This window comes from Salpingoeca rosetta (assembly GCF_000188695.1).
Source record: "Salpingoeca rosetta unplaced genomic scaffold supercont1.18, whole genome shotgun sequence".
Classification (NCBI taxonomy): Eukaryota; class Choanoflagellata; order Craspedida; family Salpingoecidae; genus Salpingoeca; species Salpingoeca rosetta.
This window is the reverse complement of record NW_004754916.1, coordinates 535823-548322: the sequence shown is the minus strand read 5'-3', so window position 1 is coordinate 548322 and position 12500 is coordinate 535823. Positions and strand designations below refer to the sequence as shown.

The following is a 12500-nucleotide window of genomic DNA, read 5'->3' as shown; positions in this document are numbered from 1 at the left end:
GGGGAGTGAAGAGTTCTGTGTGCTGTTGAGGGAAAGAGGTGGAGGAGGTGGGTGGATGCGGAGGACGTTGCACGTTGGATTTGTTTTTCACTACTGTTTGATGTCGTGTCATGTTTTCACGCAATGTGAATCTCCAATTCCATGCTCACTTGCTCCCCTCCTGTGCTTTGACATGCCCATGCACACTCTCCACACATCTCATCTCACCAATGCGCGTGCTGTCCCCGCCACCATCACCACTACCACCGCCTGCCGCCTGCAGCTGTACATGCGCCGGCTGCTGTGCTGGAGCCGGCGCGATGTCGAGTACATTGCACATCCAAACAACCCCAACGTCCCAAAGGGTGGGGCTGTGTGGTGTCACATCACACCGTGCACGTGCCACTGTGTTATACTGCTGGCTTCTTCGTTATTCATGACAACATCACAAATGCAAGCGCAGTCGCTTGCCAAACATCACCCTTTCCTCATCTTGCCGTGCCGCCTTTCAACGTGACGCTCATCTCACCCCTCCTTTCTTCACCCCCCATCATAACGTGCATCGTGCCTGGTGGTAGGCGTGACTGTGGATGCACTGTATCCCGAGCGGAAGATCCCTGCTTCGCTGCGCACCCAAATCCTGGCTGTCAACACCGTCGACGCCGCCCTCTACAAGCAATTCAACACCACGCTCTGGTGCGGTGGCGGTGGTGAATGGTGGTGGCAGTGTGCTGTGGGTGTCGGTGTGACGTGGATTGGCTGTGGGTGTGACGTGGATTGGCTGTGGGTGTGACGTGGATGGTTTTGGTCGTCTCTTTCGCGCTCACACACACACACATACACGCACACACACACACACACACACACACTTGCATACACACACACACGCACGCACGTGCGCAGGCGCAAGCTGACGCGTGAGATGCAGATGCGGGACGAGGTGGATGTGTTGAAGGCACACCTGCGGGCTTTGCTGGACACATGCGAATCCGTCATCCTGAAGACCCCATCAGAGATTGCAGACCTCGCACAAAGGTAATGTGTCTGTGTGTCTGTGTCTGTGTCTGTGTCTGTGAGTGAGAGCGGGTATCACAGCATGCCACCGCATTATTGGCAAGGCTACCATGCTTCAATGCCCAGCCCACTTGTCCGCCTCACGACTCATACGTTCCCCCATTGCCATCCACCACCACCACTTCCACCGCCACCACCACCCATCAGCGGGTCTGGCAGTGAGCGCCGGTGTGCGCGGCTGCTGTCGCCCGTCGACAAGCTGTACAAGGTGGCGCAGAACAAGAAGCCTTCCAGATGGGTGTATGAGTGAGAGATAGAGGTGTACCTGAGTTGGGTGGTGAGCTGGTTGGTTGGTTGGTTGGTTGTGTGGTTGTGTGGTTGTGTCATCCCGATGGAGGGTGGTTGTGGTCGGTAGCGGTGGCGGTGGCTTCGGGACGTCTCGAGCGAGACAAAAGTAAACGGTTACACACAGCACTGGTGCCACTGTGATTTGGTTGAGCGATAGTGGTGGCATTGAGTTCGAGAGATGAATGGGAACAAGGGGCTGGATGATGTGATGGGGAACACACAACACGCGCGCATGCGGGCAGCAGTCATCGCATGTGGTCACTTGCAATCTCTTGGTTGTCTTGGATGGACTGCGTCCTATGTTCAACATGCGAACTGGGGCCTTCGGTGAGCCACACGAATTGTTCCTCCCTTTCAAGGTTACCCCGCCCCAGCCCCCTTTCGCTGTGCATGTTGAATTCGGGTTCTGCTCCGCGGAGGCCTTCAGCTCCTCAGCTCGCTGACGTCATGCAAGGGTTGGGTGCCTGGAACATGTGTGCAAAGTTGGTTGAAATGGGTGTTTGCGTCTACACTACAGTTGAAGATGGTCTAAGCAAGGATGCGAGCCGCATTCTCTTCCGTGGTTTTCAGTTCGGCTTTTTTTTTTTTTCCCTCAACCTTAGTGGTGAAGAGGGGGAGGGCCTGGGCAAATGGAAGACCACAAACCCCGTGCGCACATACACACCCTCTCTCTTTCAGGCATGTCACATCCCTTTGAGCATCTTTTCCTAGCACACTGGCCTGCACTGCAATGCTCAGTCGTGCACGATGATAGGATGATGTCATCGGGTGGTTGGGAGCTCGAGCAAGCTCGGAAGTGTCTGTGTGTGTGTTGGATGCTTACCGCTTGTGAAAGTGACAAATACTTTTAAATCATAGCACACACACACACACACACACACACACACAGGCCATCGTCAACAAAACAAAACTCCAGCGTGCAGTGTTGCGGTTCCAACTTCCTACCGCCATGATGGATACACAAACAAATTCACAAAGGATTCGATTTCATCACATCACACATCATCTATCATACACACGCACGCACGCAGCTCTCCCGCCTTGCCTCGTCAGTTGTCATCATCATCGTCACTGTCAAAGACACTGATGCTTCTTTTGCCTGCAAGCAGGATGCGCCGCATCTCCTCTGGGGACCGGTTGGTCAAGACCACCTTTGGCCAACTCCACGTCTCGTCTCGCATGGTGCATCCCCACACGACAAGCGAGTCCACGGGCGGGAGGTTGTCGACGCTGTCAAAGGTACACCTGCCCAGCACGAGCCGCCGGACGTTCTGCATGCAGGCAAAGTCCTCGATGTGGCACAGCTCCAGGCGACATGTGGACACGTCGCGTACATGCGTCAGGTGGAGCTTGGTGTTGTCGTGATCACCAGTTCCCTCTGAGGCAACCACACCGGACTCAACCTCCAGAAAGCTGACAGAGGCAACGGCAGCGGTACCAACACACCTCCACAAGAGCAGCCGCTTGCAGTCCGAGATGTGTGCCTTGTCAAACGGACAGAGACGCAGCGACAGCTGCTGGCGCTTGGAGAGCAGATGGAGATTGCGGATGCGGGGAGCACCGGGGTCACTATCAATTGTTAGGCGCGGCACGTGCGCCACGAACCGCGTTTGAAAGCCGGCGGGTGGGCGGCATTGCAGTTTCTTCACGCATGGCGGTGCTGGTGCGTCGACATTCACGCCCCGCACATGTACGGACACGTGGTCTGGAACGACCTGCAGGTCGCTGATGTCCTTGACACAGTCCTCCAACGCCAGCACGTCGGCCCGCCCGCCAAGGTCAGCCAGTTGCGAGCGTGACAGGAGCGCGCTCAGGAAACTGAGATGGACCAAATTGGCGTGCTCAAACGCAGGTATTGGCCCGACGGCACGGCTGTCTTCACTGTGGATATACAGGCGATTGATGCGGGCCGGGCACGTGATTCCGTTAACGTTAGAATCGATGACGCGTATGTCGGTCGCCTTTGGAAGGTGCAGCAGGCCTGGGAGCACGGTCACATTGAGCAGCTTGACGCTGGTGGCGTTGGCAAGCGTGGTGGTCGACACTTTTGTGGAAGAGAGGGTGATGCGTTGCGCTGCATCAAAAACTGACCGTTCATGGGCCACAGGCAAGTCGCTAATCTCAAGCTCGCTCGCACCAAGCAATGGGGAAAGGTCGGTGGTGATGTCTGTGTCAACATTCGCCTCGGATGCCTCGGACACATGCTGCTGTCGGAGCAGAGGGCTGCTGCAGAGGTGAACTTCTGGCACGCCCGCAAGCGCAGCGATATCGTGCAAGCCAAAGGGCGTATTCAGCGTCACGCGGCGCACGCGCTGAAGGTCTCCCTGAATGGCGCGCTGCACGGCACTTGGGTGCCACATCACAATGTCGACATCGTTGAGATAGAGGCTCTCGATTGAGACCTTGGAGGAGGAGACGATGATTAGGCGCTCGACGTTACACACCGTGAGCAGCGGTGTTGTCACGTCGGCAGTCAAATGCAGGGTCTTTCCTCGTGCATGGGTGAGCAGCGTGGTACGAAGCTGGTGGAGGCAGTCAATGTCGTCCTGGTTTGACAGCACTGCTGTCATGGAGAACATTGCTGGAGCCAACAACGGTACTGGTGATGCCTCCCGCTTACGGTTGTGTGCCGATGGCCGAGCAGGAGCTTCCGGCACGAGGGCGACATCGTGCCGAATATCTTGTTGTTGTTGTTGTTGTTGTTCGTCTTCTTCTTCTTCTTCTTCTTCTTCTTCTTCTTCTTCTTCTTCTTCTTCTTCTTCTTCTTCTTCTTCTTCTTCTTCTTCGTCGTCGTCTTCCTCTTCTTCTTCTTGATCTGTTGGCTGTTTGGGATGCTGGTGCGTCTGCTGCTCCACCTTCTCCTCCGCTTGTTTGCTTCCCTTGGATCGTGGCTGCACTCGTGGTTGGCGCTGTTCTTGCGATACTTCACCGGCCTTGTCCAGCGTCGCTGTTGCGTTTTTGCATTTCTCTCGGGCTTGAGCCTCTTCCCTTGCCCAGAGCTTGAGGTAGCTCAGGTCGGAAAAATACATGTGGCCACAGGAACCGAAGCTGCGCCAGAACTCAAGCGATGCAGGTGCTGCCAGCTGGGCACGCAGGAACGCACACTTGCTGTCGAACATCGCGCCGAGCCAGGCGTGTACGAGGAAGCGGGTTTCTGTCCAGGCAACAACACCCAAACCGCTGTCACCTTGCGGCACCGCGCTCCCTGTGCACTGTGTGCTGTTTCTTGCTGGCCTTAAGGATGCAGTGGCCTGAGTGGCAGTTGTTGTGGTTGTTGTGGCAAGTGCAGCTGGTTCAATGGCTTGTGCCTGTGCGAGGCCTGGCTGGAACGTGTCCACCCAGTGCGCAATCACGCCGCCTTTGCCACGGTACACGGCTGACAGACACCACTTTGGCATGGCCCATGGGAGGTCGTGGTACAGCTCGCGGCACGTCTGCATGAGGTTGAAGAACGCGCGGCTGGCAACGACCAACCGCATGATGACATCGTCCATGTGTTCGGCTGCAGGTGCTGCTTCATCCACGAGCTGCGATGCAACCAATGCCCACTCGCTCACCCTCAACACTTCAGTCATTGTGTGTGTATTTATGTGTGTGTTTGTATGTATGTGTGTGTGTGTGCTGTACGTATGAATGTATGTATGAATGCATGTATGAGTATGAATGCATGTGTGTGTGTGTGTTGGCCGGCAGGACATTGTTGATCACTGCCATTGGTTGTCCGAAATCCACGCATGGCACACACAACTTTCCACAACCAACCTCGCTTGCTTGCTTGCTTGCTTTGTTGCTTGTGAACTTGACGAGAACACGCTGCACTCACGCGTCAACACCGCCAAACATTCACAGCTCAACGCCTCCCTCCCAGCTCCAGCTCTTGGTCACTCACATGCACCATGCGGCAACGTCACGCGTTGCTCGCGACGAATGCCTCATGCGCACACACAAATTTGCACGTCAAAGAAATACAAAGAGTCGCACTACAACACAGCACAAAACCACAGAACCACGCGTCCTTGGTTGGCTTGTCTCTTTACTCCTGGCCCATGACGAGCTTCACCACGTCGCGGGCAGTGAGCACCTTCTCTGCGTCCTGGTCGCTGATCTCAACGGCTGCGTAGGGAAGGAGAGGGTAGAAGGAAGGAGAGGTGGGTCAATGGAAAGCGAAGGAAATTGAGAGACGGATGCACGCAGAGAAGCGCGCACAAAGATGATACACACGTGCACACGCACACGCACACGCACAGGCAGGCACACACACACACACACACACACACACACACACACACACACACACACACACACACACAAAAAGCATACGTACACACACTCTCACACACACAGATACACCCTTTACTCACAGAATTCGTCCTCGACGGCCATGACAATCTCAACGGCGTCCAGGGAGTCGAGGCCAAGGTCGTTGATGAAGTGGGCATCGAGAGACACCTGCGTCACCAAAGAATCGCCGTTGTAGTGCGCGCGTGTGTATGTATATGAGAGTGAGAGAGTGTGTGTGTGAGAGAGAGAGAGAGGCAATAACCAAGCGTGGAAGGCATGTTGTTGCAGTGAGGATAATAGAGGCAGCAGAACAATAACGACGACGACAAGTCAAACAAACACAAGAACAACAGCGGCAAGAACAAGAAAAAGACCAACAACAGCCATGCAAACACGCAAACTGCGCACACACACACACACACACGCACACACACACACACACACACACACACACACACACACACACACGCACGCACGCACAAACCAATGCAAGACCAAACGCTCACGTTCTCCTTGTTCTCAATGGCGTTGAAGTTCTGAAGAATGTTGAGGACACGGCTCTCGACGTCCTCCTGCGAGAAGGTGGCCTGGAAGCGCACAGCCTGCAGTGCTGGCACGGCGCGGAAGCGCGCCTGAAGCCTGAAAATAACGAAAAAAGCAACACACACATACGCCGCGTGAGTTGTGATGACTTGAGAGTGAGGTGGGCACGAGGAGATGAAGGGCAAACAACGCGTGCATGCTGTTATCGTGTTGCACACACACACACACACGACACACCCACTCACGACACGCACACAACGTACTGTGTTGCTTGTGCAGCACGGACAGCAGGGGCCATGCGGACGGCGGCAACGGCGGTTCGGGAAATACGGGCAAGGAAAGACATGACTTTGGTGTTGTTGTTGTTATGTGTGGCTAGCACGAAGAAGAACAGTGATGGACGTCAGTCAAGACAAGCGCTGTTGCTGGCGGTGATGATATCGGGTGGTGGTGTGCGTGCGTGAATGTGTGTGTTGCGGCTTCTTTCACAGAAAATTATCTCAAATCATCCGCCACTTTTCAGCAAGCAGCGAAAAGCAGCGCAACGTTCGATGATGAGCGGAAGAAAAGGAGGCAAGAAGGGCAAAGGTGGCGGTGGTCGCAAGGTCAACGTCATGCACACGGTACGTGTGTGCACCTGTGTTTGCGCGGGGGGATGTGGTGGTCATGGATGTGTCCTTGTGCAAGAGGGGAGGGGGTTGTAGCTGTGGCCGTGTGCAGTCAGCTCACCGGTTTGTGCGTCTCACCCATCATGCAGGGCATCGCTGAGGCACCGTTCATCCAGCAGTTGAGGTGAGCGGCTGGTGTTGCGTGTGTGTGTGTGTGTGTGTGTGTGTGTGTGTGTGTGTGTGTGTGTGTGTGTGTGTGTGTGTGTGTGTGTGTGTGTGTGTGTGTGTGATCAAGGTTCATGCTGCTGTGGCACGTTAGATCTCATCGGTGGCTCTGCTCCTTTTTGCTCATGGCTTCTGCAGAGCAAAGCACGGCCTGAAATCGCGGGAGGAGCAGCGCAACAACGACCTCAACGCCAAGTTTGACAAGAAGCGAAGAGATGCCCCGCGGTTCAGTGACGATGACGATGACGATGATGATGATCCGAATCTCCTCGACGTCAGAGATGAAGAGCAACCGGTGCGGCTGTGTTTTGTGTTCGTATCTTTCACATGTGCGTTGTTGGTCAAGCCGACGTGGGTGGTGGTGGTGCGGTTGGCAGAGCAGTAGTGTGGGGTTTGCAATGTGATAGGCTTGTGTCTTGAGTCACATGCACACCTGTGTGGTCAATCACAGTGGTGTGCATGTGGCAGATGCGTCCTTCCTGACCTTGCCACCCCTCCTACCCTTGCTAGCTAGCCACACGCGACACTGCGTGCGTGCGTGCGTGTGTGTGTGTGTGTGTGTGTGCTTGTGCTTGTATGACTGACACGTTTGCTGCTTGCGTGTGGTTTGCCATGCCAGACCGTTGTTGTGCTGAACAAGGGAGACCTGACCCAGTCCGAGGCCGAGCAGGCCATCCTCGCTGGCGCAGGTTCGTGGCTGTGCAACGTGCATGAAGCTGCTTGCAACCATGCTTACGGCCTGCACTTGATAAAACATGACGCTTTGCCCTTGCGCCCACTCACGCTCACTTCCACCCCACATCGATGCTCGTGCACACACTCTCCACCCCCTCCACGTGTCCTCCACTTCCCCGCCTTCGCTCACTGCGTGCGGGCAGAGGGGGCGCAGGGTGTGCTGTCTGCAGCGAACGCAACAACAGTGAAGCAGCGGTTACAAAAGGACCGCGAGAACATGAAGCGCACGCTGCACGCAACGACAAAGAAGACCAAGCACAAGGACAGGGCTGGTGATGGCGATGGTGATGGTGATGGTGATGGTGGGGCTAAGGGAGGAAAGCAGCAGAAGAAGAAAAAGGCGAAGAAGGGCAAGCTGGCCAAGTCCCTCAGCAAGAAGAACACGGGGCTCTTGTCCTTCGGTGATGACATGTGATGGTGTGTTGGTGTGTTGGTGTGAGTTTGCCTTGTGTGTGTATGTGTGTGAGTGTGTGTGCGTGAGTAAGTCAGTGTGCGCGCGCGTGTGTGTGTGTGTGTGGTTCAGCTGTACTGTAATGAATAGCGCATAGTTGACGTTGCACTGTTGTATCTTTTGTACATACACACAAACCGCAACGGCCAATAAACGAACGCAAGATGAGACAATGTGGAAATGAAATCAACAACACAGAGAAGACCAGCTCCTCGATTACCAAACACGCACACACACATACACAGAGCATGCACTGCGCAGCACCCCCAATGCGTGCGTGTGTCACTTCCAGAAGACGATGTGGGATGACAGCCGCATGTCTCCGTCGGGCGAGTGCGGTTCCACCCACGCTTCAGCGTGCGCGTCATATTGGTAGGCACGGTACGCAATTGTTGTCGCCGTCTTGGTCACCGGGGGATCAGAGGAGGTGTATGGGAGAGGGGGGGGGGGGTGTTGGTTGTTGGTGATGTTGAGGAGTGGAGTCGATTCGTTGCATGTGAGTGATGATGAGGAGGAAACCTGTTGCGGAATGGATGGCATGTACAACGGGGCAGAATGTGCACACGCGCATAGAGACACACGCGCAAACACAGAAACACACACAGAAACACACACAGAAACACACACACACACACACACAGAAAAATCACACACAGAAAAACACACACGCAAACACGCACACGCACACGCACGCACACGCACTTACCTGCTTGTTGACTGCCGCTGTGACGTCGAGGACGACTGGAGGCACGTGCCAGCCATTGCACCACCCGTCCCGCCCAAACTCAAACGCGCCGTGTCCGTTGGGCTCAACCCCAGCCCACACCTGCGGAAGAAACAAAAAGGAGTGATTGACAAACGGTGAATGCAAATGTACGGACACATGGAAACAAAACACAGGTGTGCGAACACACACACACACACATACACACATCACACACACACACATATATATATATATATATATATGTCACACACACACACACACACACACTAGCTTTCACAATCACACAATCGCAACACCACCAACACCACCACCAGTGCCCTCACGTGCTTAGCGCATCCGTCCTTGTCGAGCGGATCCATGAATGAGACGTTGAACGCAATGCCGTTGACGATGAATGAGTGGCGACTCGGCACAAACTCCATGCTCCCGTGGCCCGTGATCAGCGCCTTGCTCGTGAGGTCGTTTGTGTTGTGTGTTAGTGTGTGTGTGTGTGTGTGTGTGTTAGTGTGTGTGTTAGTGTGTGTGTGTGTGGGGGGGGACGTCACTTGCGCTTCGAGACTGCAAGACAACGATGTGCACCGTTCCTTCCACCACGACAACACCACAGCAGCCACTCCCGGAACACAGCCACCTCCCATCCCATCCCATCGCATCACAGCACGTCGGTACCTCGATGGTGGCCGTGGCGAAAGCGCGTGGTGCGGTGATTGTGATTGTGGACCGGTTGTTGTAGTGCTCATCAAAGGTCGAGATGATCGTCGAATTGAACAGCGGCACATCCAAGAATGGACGAAGCGATGGCGGTGGAGGTGGTGATAGCGAGGAGCGAGATTGTGATCGTGATGTATTTGTGGTCGTTGCTGCTGTTGCTACCGTGCGCGTTCTTGCCCCTGCCGCTGCTGCTGCTGCTGCTGCTGCTTTTGTTGCATCATCGCCATTCAAGTTTCCATGTGCGTCCATCCATTCAGCGTCCTGTGACGGGGTTGCAAACGCGCGCAGTGTCAGCGAAAACACCCACGGGCTGCCGTTGTCCGTTGCCTGCAGGGACACGTTGCAGGTGCTTGCTTCGTCCAGCCTGGCCAGGAGCCGCGTGCCCGGTGTCAGCCAGCGCCCGACACGGCGGCGATATGGGGTGATCCACCGCCCAATCTCGTGTGGAGACACGTTCGCCTCAGACAGCGCAGACGGCTTGAACATGCATTATGATGTGGAGGAGGGTTGCAGGTGGAGAGGGGGAGAGGGGAAGTTATTGGTGGTCTGTATGTGCATTTGTGTGACGTGAGTGAGTGTGTGTTTGCATGTGTGTGTGTGTGTGTTTGCATGTTTTTGTGTGCATGTGTGTGTGTGTTTGGGAGTGTGAAGAAGTGAATGAACACGAAAGCACGCATGCACGCACGCACGAGTGAAACACCTGGTCGTCATTGTCACAGATCATGGCGACAGTGTGCACGTGATCCCACTTGTCGCAGTCAAGATCAAACGTGCCTGCAAGGAAGCAAAAGGGAGAATTGGCGTGGGAATGGATGACAGGTGCTTAGAGCGCGTGCGCATGCACACAATGACACAAGTCCACACACACACACACACATGCACATACACATACACATACACACACACACACACATACGCAGGTTCACACACGCAGGTTCACAATGACTTACCCCTGCACGTCATGCGGGCGTCGAGCTCCACGTGCGAAAAAGCGGACAGGGCACGTGACGATGGGATGCGTACGGACGAACGGGCCGATGTTCCAACGACGTCGGTGAGCAGCGGAATGGCGAGGTGGAATTCGCTCACGCGGCGGTGCAGGCGCGCTTGATAGTCGAGGCCCTGAGCAGCATACACTGGGATCGTGTTGGATGAGAGAGGGAGGGGCCCAGTTGTGTGTGTGTGTGTGTATGGTGGTGCATGTGTGTTTGTTAGTGTGAGTGTTTGTGTCCAGCTTGATCACAACACACATGCATACACACACACACATACACACGTACACATCGCTGACAGACCGATGGTGGAGAGGGACGGGTTGATGAGGGCGCCAATCTCCTGCAGACGACCGCGACTGTCAATGGCGACGAACGGCGATGATGACGCCTGACGCGTCGTGAACTGTACACCCGTGATGGTGGTTGTCGCATCTTGTTGATGATGTTCGGGTTGCTGTTGTAGGTGCTGCAAGAGCTCCAATAGCTGGGGATTGTAATCGATCATGGTGCAGAATCCCTGGTTGTCGTTGCCGTTCCAAATGCCGTTATCCTGCTCAAACGCATTTTGGCCTGTCAAAGCAGATGGAAGAGACATGGACAAGATGACTGCAAGTGTGATGTGTCACATGATACAATTGCTCTGACAAGGCGATGCTCCCTGTGCAATCACACAAACACACAAATCTACACATACACACACAGACACAGACACAGACACAGACACAGACACAGACACACACACACACACACACGCACACACACCACCACCACCACCACACACACACACACACACCGACCAATCTGGGTGAGGGGCTGCCCCTTGTTGGCCATGATGATGACGGCGGTTGCGTTGGCGGCGTTGACAACATTCCGCGCCATCGCTTCCAGCGAGCATGAGGCATTGCTGGCTGTATTGGGTGAGGCAGAAAGCGGAAGATCGAGTGAATGCGTGAATGAGCAAATGTGTGTGTGTGTGTGTGTTGTGTGTGTGTGTGTGTGTGTGTGTGTGTGTGTGTGTGTGTGTGTGTGTGTGTGTGTGTGTGTGTGTGTGTGTGTGTGTGTGTGTGTGTGTGTGTGTGTGTGTGGATACGGGGTAACCAACTGCCTCCAGACTCAACTGGGATCGCAAACAAGCAAGCAACACCGACCACCACTCGACCACCACGTCACGCCACCTGGCTGAACGACGGCCCAGTGATGGCGGAGGTCCGGGAGAGTGTGCACCGCGCACGCGTTGGCGACGAGCGTGACGTTTGCGGGCACAGGTGGATACGGCTGCCGTGGATCTGTCGGAGAGTGGTTTGTCCACGCCACGACGTTGCAAAACTGAAAGTGACCGTCCAACCGTCGCACAGTGATGTGGGTCGCTGCTGCTGTCCCCATTGCTGTGGTCGTCGATGATGTGGCAGTCGTGGTCGTGGTCGTGGTCGATGCAGAGGTTGTGGTGAACGTGAGCTGCCGCTGCAGGTACGGCCACTGCACCAGCACGTCGCGCAGGCCGCTGGCGCTGGCGCTTGCCTGTGTGTGTGTGTGTGTGTGTGTGTGTGTGTGTGTGTGTGTGTGTGTGTGTGTGTGTGTGTGTGTGTGTGTGTGTGTGTGTGTGTGTGTGTGTGTGTGTGTGTGTGTGTGTGTGTTTGGGGAAAGCAGGGCACAATCGGCGCCTTTGGTGCGTGGGGACACTGGTGACGTTGACAGTAAGCAAGCAAGTGTGCGCACCGCACCGAAAGCGGGTCGGCGGCAAAGAACAAGTGCGATTGCCAGTAGCGCTGCACATCTGCTGGCATCTCCGCTATTGCGGCGTTGACGCGCGTTTGGATCCACTTCACATCCCCTGCGACAAGTACGACGGATGGCGAGAGACTGGTTTGTCCACCCCACGACAA

The 12500-nt window shown here is 55.2% G+C and overlaps 5 protein-coding genes across 5 annotated transcripts in view; 2 read left to right on the top strand and 3 right to left on the bottom strand.

Annotated features, from left to right (window-relative positions):
• The window catches only part of PTSG_12451 (uncharacterized protein), a 7196-nt gene extending 5729 nt beyond the window's left edge, over positions 1-1467 (top strand). Inside the window, exons 19-22 of the mRNA XM_004991864.1 lie at positions 263-344; positions 558-675; positions 883-1014; positions 1201-1467. Coding sequence (XP_004991921.1) covers positions 263-344; positions 558-675; positions 883-1014; positions 1201-1303 — 435 coding nt within the window. The 3' untranslated portion in view covers positions 1304-1467. The remainder of the gene's footprint in view (positions 1-262; positions 345-557; positions 676-882; positions 1015-1200) is intronic.
• Positions 1468-2390: 923 nt separating this feature from the next.
• On the bottom strand, positions 2391-4969 carry PTSG_06536 (uncharacterized protein; the record flags this gene model as incomplete). Its single annotated transcript, XM_004991863.1, has 1 exon — positions 2391-4969. The coding sequence occupies exon 1, from the start codon at positions 4914-4916 to the stop codon at positions 2391-2393; it is 2526 nt and encodes an 841-aa protein (XP_004991920.1). The 5' UTR covers positions 4917-4969.
• Positions 4970-5062: 93 nt separating this feature from the next.
• On the bottom strand, positions 5063-6654 carry PTSG_06535 (acyl carrier protein). The gene is made up of 4 exons (XM_004991862.1): positions 6429-6654; positions 6129-6261; positions 5703-5790; positions 5063-5454 (listed from the first exon to the last, which is right to left on the bottom strand). Exons 1-4 carry the CDS (start codon positions 6509-6511, stop codon positions 5375-5377), a joined length of 384 nt encoding a protein of 127 aa, XP_004991919.1. The 5' UTR covers positions 6512-6654; the 3' UTR covers positions 5063-5374.
• A 34-nt stretch (positions 6655-6688) lies between these two features.
• Positions 6689-8356, top strand: PTSG_06534 (uncharacterized protein). Its single transcript, XM_004991861.1, has 5 exons — positions 6689-6788; positions 6923-6957; positions 7137-7293; positions 7618-7687; positions 7877-8356. Exons 1-5 carry the CDS (start codon positions 6717-6719, stop codon positions 8146-8148), a joined length of 606 nt encoding a protein of 201 aa, XP_004991918.1. The 5' UTR covers positions 6689-6716; the 3' UTR covers positions 8149-8356.
• On the bottom strand, positions 8286-12451 carry PTSG_06533 (uncharacterized protein). Its single transcript, XM_004991860.1, has 10 exons — positions 12339-12451; positions 11793-12135; positions 11415-11525; positions 10918-11187; positions 10573-10758; positions 10323-10396; positions 9581-10099; positions 9235-9357; positions 8891-9010; positions 8286-8586 (listed from the first exon to the last, which is right to left on the bottom strand). Exons 1-10 carry the CDS (start codon positions 12399-12401, stop codon positions 8467-8469), a joined length of 1929 nt encoding a protein of 642 aa, XP_004991917.1. The 5' UTR covers positions 12402-12451; the 3' UTR covers positions 8286-8466.
• Positions 12452-12500: the final 49 nt, after the last annotated feature.